The 11264-nt window shown below is 43.8% G+C and overlaps 1 protein-coding gene across 1 annotated transcript in view; it reads right to left on the bottom strand.

Moving 5' to 3' along the window:
* Positions 1-3480: 3480 nt before the first annotated feature.
* Positions 3481-11264, bottom strand: part of WWC2 (WW and C2 domain containing 2) — a 180954-nt gene continuing 173170 nt past the window's right edge. Inside the window, exons 22-23 of the mRNA XM_029934162.1 lie at positions 6170-6297; positions 3481-3848 (exon numbers count right to left, since the gene is read on the bottom strand). Coding sequence (XP_029790022.1) covers positions 3782-3848; positions 6170-6297 — 195 coding nt within the window. The 3' untranslated portion in view covers positions 3481-3781. The remainder of the gene's footprint in view (positions 3849-6169; positions 6298-11264) is intronic.

Genomic DNA, 11264 nt, shown 5'->3' with positions numbered 1-11264 from the left:
GGTCTGCGGGCCTTTCCCTCCTCCTGGGAGGGGGCCTGCTGAACTGTGCGGCCTGTGCCACCCAGGCGGCGGCAGCTCCGGGCCCCTATGCGGTGGTAGAGACACAGTGTCACCGTCAGCACCTGGAAATGAGAAAAGCCCATCCGAAAATCTAAGCCAGGAAGCATCAGTGGTGCCCACACTTCGAGAAGCTCACTCCTCTCCGGGTTTGGTAGGATTTTCTGTTGCACCACTACCCAGTTTAATTTTCTAAAATGCGCTTTTTTTTTTTTTTTTTAAACTGTGGCTATGGGCTTCTTAAATTGTAATTTCCTTCTAGGACAGTAAACCACTGTTATCTTCTATTCTGAGACCCAAACCACTCAAGACTTAATAGTAATCACATTCCTTACTGTGGATGGGTCTTCTGGATTTTGAAATAGATTCAGTGATCGCACAGAACTGGTGAATAAAACATTCTATTAGTGCTTCCGTATCTTTGAGGGTGTCATTCATAGTGATGGACCGTTTTGGCATCTGGCAGTGTTACTGCTGAGCATCTACTGCCTTCACGTGTGTAAGATCCCGTTACACTGAAACTAACGCCTTGTTGCGTATTTATTGAAAATGTACAATGGCTGATTATACTAAGGAATTGCTGGTTCTCTGAAAGCCTGGGAGGTGAGAGAGGCGGGACCCATCATCTCCTTTGTATTCGAGGCCTCAGTGCCTCTACGGAGCCTTTGCCAAAAGCCAGACATGCTCATTCCTGCCTGCCTCACACGGGCAGAAGCAGAGAGGCTGATCCGGGATACGGGAAGATCCACGAGAAACCTACCACACAGGTGTGCTTTGGCTCCCTCGCTCTGCGGGGGAAGGCTGACGCTGCCCCTGTCCCTGGGGCGCCCACAGGGGGGCGTGGTCAGGGCCAGGGCGCGAGGGCGGAGGGGCTGCCGGGACCACGGAGGGCCAGCCGGCCAGAGCACCAGTCGGGTGGGCGGGGCCCGCAGAGCTCACTTGGACGCCCCTTCTTTTACTCCCACTATGAAAATATGCCATTTTTATTTCTATCAGCAATCAGTATTGCCCCACTGCTGGCTTGGGAAGTTCCTCATGGTAGATTTTACATTTGCTCTGTACGTGGCTCAAGTAAACTTTGGTTTGCAGCAATCAGGGAAATCAAACAATAAACGACACTGAAATAAAGTATGAGGCAATATGCATCTTTGTTTAAAAAAAAACACTGAACTTTTTTCCACCCACACACACAGGAAAAGTGCAGAAACCGAAGTTAATCTATGTGATGTATTTGCATACTTTGACAAACGAGACAAATTAAAACAGAAATATATTCAGAATTTCACCTGATTAAATATTTAGTTCAGTCCTGAGCTTTTGATATTTAATACAATATAGATAAAGTAATAGCAAAAACAAAAGATTTTTAAATTTGATTTGCATGCCACAGAGATTCAGCTAAACTTTGTTCATTTGGCTAGCAATATTTTTTTTGTACCTGTAACTTAGATTCTGATATACAAAATTATAATAACATACTGATAATTCAAACTTGAGATCTAAATATTACATTCTTTTTACCCTGTGCAGAATAAATTCTACCTTTAAAAAATAGTATTTATAATATTAAAATTCATATTGTTCATATGGTTTTGTGATCAAGTTATTAAAATGTTTTGTCACTGTGAATCATTTGGGTTAGTACAAATATGACAGAATTGTGAAAAGCTGCCTATAAATACATAACACTATTGCTGATTTTTAAAATGTGGAAAAGGATTATATTAAAATAAGTTTGTTTCTCATGTTAGAAAGGAGCACATTTTGTAAAATAAACCCAAAAGCATCTTGGTCACAACTATTAACTACCAGCCTGAGAAAGATTTTATTCTTGTATACTTGTCTGAAACTTTTTGTATTACAAAGAGTGAATAGCTAATCTGAAGATTGACAAAGGTGTAAATAGTCCGATATAACCTCTTCTGTGTCAAACATTTAAAATGGCTAGAACCGAACTATATATTAAACAGAACATAAATAAGACCGTAAATAAATAAATGAAGAAAATAAAATCGTACGGCGCAACTACACATAACTCTAAACATTTTCATGGTCACACTACGAAGCTGAAAACGGCCGACCTTCATTTAGTTCTACATTAAATAAACTTCTGTCTTTCACATTTGACCTTGACAAGGATGAATGGCATTCCTGCTCTGGTTTTCCTTAGTCACCTGATAGAAGTCAAGAGGCTGGTTTTTGCTCAGAATGGTGTCACATCCAGTTAGGGCTTCAGAGGCATTTAGAGATAAGTGGTGGGACAAGTCGGGGAAATAATCATTAAAGTTCTAGGCTCAGAACTCGCTTACTTCGAATTTTGATTCTGCAAAAATGAACTTTCCAAAATATGCAGGATTATTTTCAAGAAACTACAAATTCTTGCTGAGGATGCTAAGAAATAGAACTTCTCATTTAAGAGATCCATTCCTTTAAGAGGATTTTGTATTAAACAAACAAACAAACTTTGTTTGCTATGTAAGATGGTTGACCAAACACTCCCTCTTCCAGTAGAACTGACTGAATAAATATTAGTTAAATTGCATAAATGTTCTTTATTTCAAGCGCCTTTATGCGGGCAGAGCAGAGCTCCTCATAGGCAGTGCCTGGGCCTCGTGGTCTGACCGTCTCCGCGGGAGGCCCTGGAGCCATTCTCGCTCCACATTAGTCCATCAAGAACTGTTTACTTAAACAACTGCCTTGGCTGATACTTCAAATTAATAATCTCCCCCCAGGCACACGGTTCTCTTGGCCTCCTCACCACAAATTGCAGCTAGGGTCCCCTAAAAAACGAAAGCTGCAAAATAACTTCTAGCAAATGTTAGAAATCTGTTTGGTAAAGTTTAAAAAAAAAATTCTTTTTGGCAACTTTGATTCGATCAGGCCTCCCGGGTTCCCCAGACTGGAGCAGGTTGCACGTCTGACCCGGGCAGCGTGGGCGCATCTCGGAGGCGGCCACCACGTGGCTGTGCGGGGCGCCCGCCCACCCCCAGGACAGCACCCTGCCCCCCCCCCCCGCCCCCGCCCCCCCAGGAGCGCCTCCGTGGGCCCAGCCTCGGGCCGAGGCGGCCAGTGCCCCGAGGGGCCGACTCCCGCGTGCGCCCCCGGTGCTCTCCCTTCCTCTCCCTACCCCGCAGGGGACCAATCACAGGAGCGCTGCACCTGGGTGGGCTTGGACTCTCAGGCTCAGCATCTTACTTTCTTCAGACTAAAAGAAAAGGACAAAAAGGAAGTTGTTTTAAGGAAACCAGGGCCCTGACAGAGGTGGTGGCCGTGAGCGCAGACACCTGTTTCAGGTGGGGCTGGGACCGCGCTCACGCCGGGCTTCAGACCCACACAGCGCCCGGCGGCCGCCCCTGGCGCCCGCTCACGGGACACCCAAGGAGAAGCAAAAATCCCCTTCTGCTCAGCCGAGCTAGTTGTCAAAGCTGGCTCCCCCGGATACGCCCGCCGGCTGCCATTGGCGACACGTAGGCCCAGGACGCTGGTGTGCCCGATCAGCCCGTTCTGGTGATCTGATTTCTTTTCTCTTTTACACATATAAGAATTACATTCAAGGTACTTTACAAATTAACATGTTGAAAATCTGATGCGAAATAAAGCTCTTTAAGAGTCAATAGTTACGTTACAAAAAGAGCCCCCCCCACCCCCCAAGCAAACAAATGCTCAGTCGTGTCCCCGCCCTAGGAAAGGGACAGGAGACCAGAGAATTTCTTCCCGGACAGGATCAGACGTCATCGGCTGGCAGGGACGGGATGCTTATCTTCGCCCTGGTGAAGTAGGCAATCTTCTCCCTGGAGTAAGGGGTGAGAAATAAATGGACTTGAATAAGATGCTGAAACTCTCGGCGACCACTGAAAACTGTCCCAGGGGCCCTGCAAGCCTGGACAGGAGACCTTTGCCTTGGGCAGAACGCCATAAAATCACGGTCGCCTTCGCCTTTTCCCAGAGGAGACGATGAAGGGGCGCGGCAGCCCCCGCTCCCGGGGAACCTCCCGCAGACTAAGGCGGTGCACGCCTCCTGGGATCTCCGGTGGGGGACGGCCTGCAAACCATCGGCGGGGCAGTCAGGCGTGCTTCTGAGCTGGCAAGTTCAAGGTCCCAAGGAACTTCTCAGGGCCTCGTAGAGAAGTACGTGATAATCGGGAAAGGCCTCCAAAGTCAATACCGTCCTGCTAAGGTTAAGGTGGAGTAACGCCATGACTCCAAGTGAAAGGAAAAAAAAAGAACGTGACTGGAGTAAAGGCAGAGCAGTCCTGCACCCCGAAACAGCGATCAGGAGAAACACCCTAAAGGGAGATGCTGAGGAACATAGGGCAGAGTGATTTTCAGAGGTTAGGAGAGTATTAAAAAAATAAGGTTTGGGGATTGTATAGTCACCAAAGATAGGAGCAATTGATCTACTTTGGTACAAAATCTTCACACCATACATGGTACCCCATCAACGCCTATTTACTGAGGATGTGTTACGTTATGCAGGGCAGGATGGGAGCCTCGAAGAAGAATAAAGCAAAAAACAAAACAAAACAAAAAAAAAAAAGGAAGAGGGGGAATAAAAAGAATAAAGCACTAGCCTTCCTTTGGGAAACTAAGAGTCTATCTAGATGCTGGAGGAGGAATAAGGTGGAAACACTCAAAAGACTAAGGAAAGGGAAGACAAGAAAGGGGGAATGACAATTGTGGAAAGTGGAATGAGTTATTTTTCCAGTATTATATCCTTTAGATTTGATTCCAGATGAGATAAAAGCAAAACTTTAAAAAAGGCAATTGAGGGGCCTCTGTTGGCAGAGTGAGTGACTCTTGATCTTGGGGTTGTGAGTTTGAGCCTCACGCTGGGGGTAGAGATTACTTAAAAAAATAAACCCTTAGGGCACCTGGGTGGCTCAGTCCACTAAGCACTGGCTCTTTTTTTTAATTAAACAGAAATTTTTTGTAATTTTTTTTTTTTTGAGAGAGAGAGAGACAGAGTGTGAGTGGGGGAGGTACAGAGAGAGAAGGAAACACAGAAGCAAAAGCAGGCTCCAGGTTCTGAGCTGTCAGCACAGAGAACTATGTGGGGCTTGAACCCACAAACCGTGAGATCATGACCTGAGCTGAAGTCGGAGGCTCAAAGCGACTGAGCCACTTAGATGCCCTGCATCCGGCTCTTGATGTGGGATTTTGCTCTTGATCCCAGCTCTGCTTGGGATTCTCTCTCCTTCTCTCTCTACCCTCTCCTACTTGTCCTTTCTCTCAAAATAAACATTAAAAAATCTCCTAAAAAATAATAGAGAGTTAAAATAAAAAGGCAAGTAAGCCTGATCATGTCACTGAAAGCTTTACAGGAGGAACTGACAACTGAACACTCCCTGCCAAAGGATTTCTTTGGCTCAGGAGGGGTGTACACACCAGAATTAGTTGCCAGGGTCTACATTTGAGGTATTTCACACAGGACTCCTGGGGAACACGTAAGATTCCAGGTGAAACCAGGAAGGGCACCCCCCCATGCTTCAGGCAGAGCACCCGGCTCTCCCACTCAGGCCTGTGCCCCAGGCTCCCAGGGTGTACCCCCACAACCTAGGGGGGACAGGAGGGGGGGGCACATCTGTTGAATGAGTGAACAACAGAATACCCAAAGATCTATCCTTTTTGTATTTTGCATCAAGATTTCTCAGTGAGGGGTGCCTGGGTGCCTCAGTTGGTCCGGTGACCAACTTCAGTTCAGGTAATGATCTCACGGTTCGTGGGTTCGAACCCCGTGTTGGGCTCTGTGCTGACAGCTAGCTCGGAGCCTGGAGCCTGCTTCCGATTCTGTGTCTTTCTCTCTCTGCCCCGCCCCTGCTCATGCTCTCTGTCTCTCAATATTAAATAAAAAAATGAAAAAAAAAAAAAAAGATTTCTCAGTGAGAGGTGCTGTTTCTAAGAGTCGGGACGCCCTGAGTTCTTGGGGAGCCATTTAATCGGGTCTGGGCCGCTGTCAGGGGGCGGTTGAAACCCCAGAAAGGAGCAAACTTTAGCACATACGTTCCAACCGGTCTCACGTGCTGCCATGAGCTCCCAGCGACTCCGAGGTGGCCCCCGCAGAATTCAGACCCCGCGGAGGCGGCCCCAGAGCACCTGCGGGCCGGCCGCGTACCTGAAGGACTGCACCTGGCGGGGCACCTTCCGGCTTTGCTCACGCAGCCGGCACACGTCCTTGGACACCTGCCGCATCAGTTTCTCCGCGTTCAAGTCCTGCTTCTGCTCTTCTTTGGACTGCTCCGCCTGGCAAAGGGAAGAACAAAAGCCCACGTAATGAGGAAGTCCCGAAGCCAGGCCTCAAGGCTTGCGCGCTTGCACGCTGAGCCAGGAGGGCAGTCCCCACAGCGACAGTCACCAGCACCAGAGCGCGTGCCGCCGCCGCTCACAGGGACGCGCTGATTCCCGCGCACTTAGAAGATCTCACTACATAGGTAATATATGATCATTATGTTACATCTGGAAAACCCGAGAACCCTCAAAAAAGAAATGAAATCAGGGTGTCCAGGTGGCTCGGTCGCTAAAGCCTGGGACTTTGGCTCAGGGTCAGAATCTCAAGGTTTGGGAGTTCGAGCCCTGCGTCAGGCTCGGTGCTAACAGCTCAGAACCTGGACCCTGCTGCTGGTCCTCTGTCCCTCTCTCTCTCTCTGCCCTTCCCCCATTGATGCTCCCTCTTTCAAAGATAAATAAACATTAAATAAATGTTAAATGTAAATAAATGTTAACGTTAAAAATAAAAAACTAAAAAATTTTTTAAAAAGTAGAAAAAAAGACCTGAACAGACACCTCACCAGAAAAGATATACAGATGGTAAATATGCATATGGAAAGCAGCCCCACATCACATGTCGGTAGGGAAATGCATATTGAAACAACCAGACACGGCCACACACCTGTTAGAATAGCCCAAATCCAAAACACTGCCAGTTCACGGGCAACCCCAAACGCTGGCAAAACGTGACACCACGATGCCTGTTCACTGCTGGTGGGAATGCACAATACGACAGCCACTTTGGGGACAGTGTGGCATTTTTTTCAATTCTTCCCCCTCCTCCCAGCTTCATCGAGATATCACTGGCATATACTGTGGAATAAGTTTAAGGTATAGGTTGTCATTTTCTTACAAAACTAAATAAACATGTTCTTGGGGCGCCTTGGTGGCTCAGTCGGTTGAGTGTCCGGCTTCAGCTCAGGTCATATCTCACGGGTCGTGGGTTCGAGCCCCACATCAGGCTCTGTGCTGACAGCTAGCCCAGAGCCTGGAGCCTGCTTCAGATTCTGTGTCTCCCTCTCTTTCTGACCCTTCCTTGCTCCCGCTGTCTCTGTCCTTCCAAATAAATAAATAAATAAATAAATAAATAAATAAATAAATAAATAAATAAAATAAACATGCTCTTGCCATATGACCTAGGAGTCACACTTGTTGGTATTTACCCAAGGAGTTGAAAAGTTATGGACACAAGATATTTGTAGCATATTTCTTTATAACAGCCAAAATTTGGGAGTGGGGTGGTGCCTGCTGGCTCAGTCTGTATAGCATGCATACTTGATCTCAGGGTTGTGAGTTCGAGCCCCATGTTGAGATTACTTAAAAATAAAATCTTTTTTTTCTAATGTTTATTTATTTTTGAGAGTGCACAAGTACAGGAGGGGTAGAAAGAAGGGGAGAGAAGATCCGAAGCAGACTCTGTGCTGACAGTCTGACAGCAGCAAGCCCGATGCGGGGCTTGAACTCACAAACCATGAGATCATGACCTGAGCTGAAATCAGACACTCAGCTGACAGAGCCACCCAGGTGCCCCTTAAAATAAGATCTTAAAAAGAAAATAATTGTCAAAACTTGGGTGCAGCCAAGATGTCCTTTAGTGAGTGATAGATACGTAAACTGTGATACTTGTAAGCAATGAAATATTATTTGGCGCTAGAAAGAAATGAGCTATAAGCCACGGAAGCACATGGAGGAATCTTAAATGCACATTACTAAGTAAAAGAAGCTAATGTGGTATGTAAATTCTACTTTAATAAACTTTTTTAAATGGCTAAGATAGAAAAAAGGTTTGGAAAGATGAATAAGAAATTGAAAGTGTATTTGTCAAATGTTAGCAGACATTTCTTGGTTGCACTGCCGGAAGTAGGGTTTTTTTCAGTGTTTATTTATTTATTTTTGAGAGAGAGGGAGAACACAAGCGGGGGGTGGGGGTGGGGGGGTGGGGGGAGAATCCAAAGCAGGCTCCAGGCTCTGCAGGGCTCGAACTCACAGACCATGAGATCACAACCTGAGCCAAAGTTGGGTGCTCAACTGAATGAGCCACCCAGGTGCCCCTGTCTACTTTTTAATTGGGTTGTTCATTTTCTTACTGTTGAGTTTTAAGAGTTCTTTGTATATTTGGGTAACAGGGCTTGATCAGATGTATCTGTGGCGAATATTTTCTCTGGCTCTGTGGCTTGTCATTCTCTTGACAGTGCCTTTCACAGGGCAGAAAGTTTTAATTTTAATGAAGTTCAACTTATCAGTTCTTTCTTTCATGGGTCATGCTTTTTGGTGTTATATCTTAGAAGTCATTGCCATACAAAGGCCATCTAGGTTTTCTCCTAAGCTGTTATGTTGCAAGACTTTTATAGTTTTGTTTTGTATTTAGGCCTACAATATATTTTTAGTTAATTTTTGCTAAGAGTGTAAGGTCTGTGTCTAGACTTTTTTATTTCAGTGCATGTCCAGTAGTTTGATTTTTCAAAAAGACTCTCTTGTTACATTGTATTGCTTCTGCTCCTCTGTGGAAGGTCAGGTGACTGTATCCATATTTACATGGGCCTATTTCTAGGCTCCACTCATCTATTTGTCTATTCTTTCATCAATACCACACTGCCTTGATTACTTGAGCTTTACAGGAAGTCCTGAAGTTGGGTAATGTCAGTCCTACAACTCTGCCTCCTTCAATACTGTGTTAGCTATCATGTGTCTTTTGTCTCTCCATATAACCTTCAGAATCATTTTGTCTAATCCACAAAATAATTCGCTGGGGTTTTGATTGCAATTGCATTAAATCTACAGGTCAATTTGAGAAGAACTAACATCTTGACAATATTGTCTTCCTATTCATGAACATGGACTATCTCTCCATTTAGTTAGTTCTTTGATTTCATTCATCAGATTTTGTATTTTTCCTCATTTAGAGCTTATATATATTTTGTTAGATATATAACTAAGTATTTCATTTTGGGGGGCACTAATTGTATTGTGTTTTGAATTTTAAATTCCACTTATTCATCACTAGCATACAGAAAAGTGATGGACTTTATTAACCTTGTATCCTGCAAACTTGCTATTGATTTCTTGTTTTCAATTTAATTGAGAACTACCTAATTTTTATTATTTTTGTTCTGAATGCTTTGGGTTCAACTTACTCTTCTTTTTCTAGTTTCCTAAGGCAGAAGCTTAGATTAAGGACCTCAAATCTTTCTTCTTTTCTAGTATATACATTTACTACTATAAATTTTCCTCTAAGCACTGCTTTTGCTGCATCACACAAATTTTTGATATGTTGGCCTTTCATGTTCATTTAGTTCAAAATGTTTTAAGATTTCTTTTTCTGACTCATATGTTGTAGGTCTGCAAGTGCTTTGGGATTTTCCAGCTATTGTTCTGTTATTGATTTCTAGTTTTATTCCATTGCAGTCTGAGAGCAGACACTGTATGATTTGTGTTCTTTTACATTTTAAGTTAAAGTTTATGGGACAAAGCATGGTCTATCTTGATGCGTGTTCCATGTGAGCTTGAGGAGAATGTGAATTCTGTTGTTGGATGAAGTAGTCTATGGATGTCAATTATGTCTGGCTAATTAACTGTGGTTGAATTCAACTATGTCCTTGCTGACTTTCTGCCTCTGGGATCTGTCCATTTCTGAAAAAGTCCTCAGCTGTAAAAGTAGATGCACCTGTCTTCCTCGCAGCTCGATCAGTCTTTACCTCACATACTGTGATACTGTGTTGTTAAGTGCGCACGCATGAAGGATGTGTTATGTCCTCTTAGGAAAATGGACTGTTTCATCATTTATAATGCCCTGCTTTATACCAGACAAGTTTTTATGCTCATATGTCTGTCTCGGATCAATATGGTTTCTCCAACTTTGTTTTGATTAGTGTTAGCATGGTATATTTTTCTCTACCCCTTTACTTTTAGCCTGTATGTGTTTTACATATAAAATGGGTTTCTTGTAGACAACATATAGTCAGGTCTTGTCCTTTGTTCAACTCTGACAATGTCTTTGAATTGGCAAATTCAGATCATCTATGTTTAAAGTGATTATCGATATGGCTGGATTGGTATCTGCCATATTTATTACTGTTTCCTGGTCACTACCCTTGTTCTTTGTTTTTGCCTTTTACTCTTTTCCTGCCTTTTGTGGTTTTAATTGGGCCACTTACATTATTCCATTTCTCTCCTTTCTTAGGATGTCAATTATACTTCTTTTTTAAGCTTTTAAGCAGTTGTCTCATATTTTGTAATATGCAAAACACCACAGTATGGGGAGTGTAAGTACCATATAATAATAAAATTTTCTTAATATCTCCGTCTTGTCCCTTGCATCCTTGCTGTCAGCCATTACACTTATACATAAGCACATGTATGTGAAATACATGGTTACTCCTGTTATTCTGAACAAACTGTTATCTGTTAGATCAGTTAAGAATTAAGAAAAATAGGGGGGCCTGGGTGGCTCAGTCGGTTGCGTGTCTGACTTCAGCTCAGGTCGTGATCTCATGGTTTGTGGGTTCGAGCCCTGCATCAGGCTCAGAGCCTGGAGCCTGCTTTGGATTCTGTGTCTCCTTCTCTCTCTGTCCCTTCCCTGTTCACACTCTGTCTCTCAAAAATAAATAAATGTTAAAAAAAATTAAAAAAAAAAAGAAAAATAAAAGTTTTTGCTTTACAGACACTAATTCCTTCTTCAGTGCTCTTCCTTTCTTTATACAGATCCAAGTTTCTGGCCTAGACTATTTGCTAATCCTTGAAGACCTTCTCTTAACATTTCTTGCTAGGCAGGTCTACTGACAACATGTTTTTTCAATTTTCATTTGTCTGAGAAAGTATTTCTCCTTTAGTTCTGAAGGATAATTTTTTTGGGTATAGAATTCTCCGTTGGTGTTCTGCCCCCCCACCCCCCATCACCCCACTCTCTTTTTGCTTGCTTGGCTTCTGAAAAGTCATATATAATT

The sequence above is a fragment of the Suricata suricatta genome, chromosome 1 (genome assembly GCF_006229205.1).
Source record: "Suricata suricatta isolate VVHF042 chromosome 1, meerkat_22Aug2017_6uvM2_HiC, whole genome shotgun sequence".
In the NCBI taxonomy this organism is placed as follows: domain Eukaryota; kingdom Metazoa; phylum Chordata; class Mammalia; order Carnivora; family Herpestidae; genus Suricata; species Suricata suricatta.
Note: the sequence above shows the minus strand (reverse complement) of the source record. Positions and strands in the feature narration are given on the sequence as shown.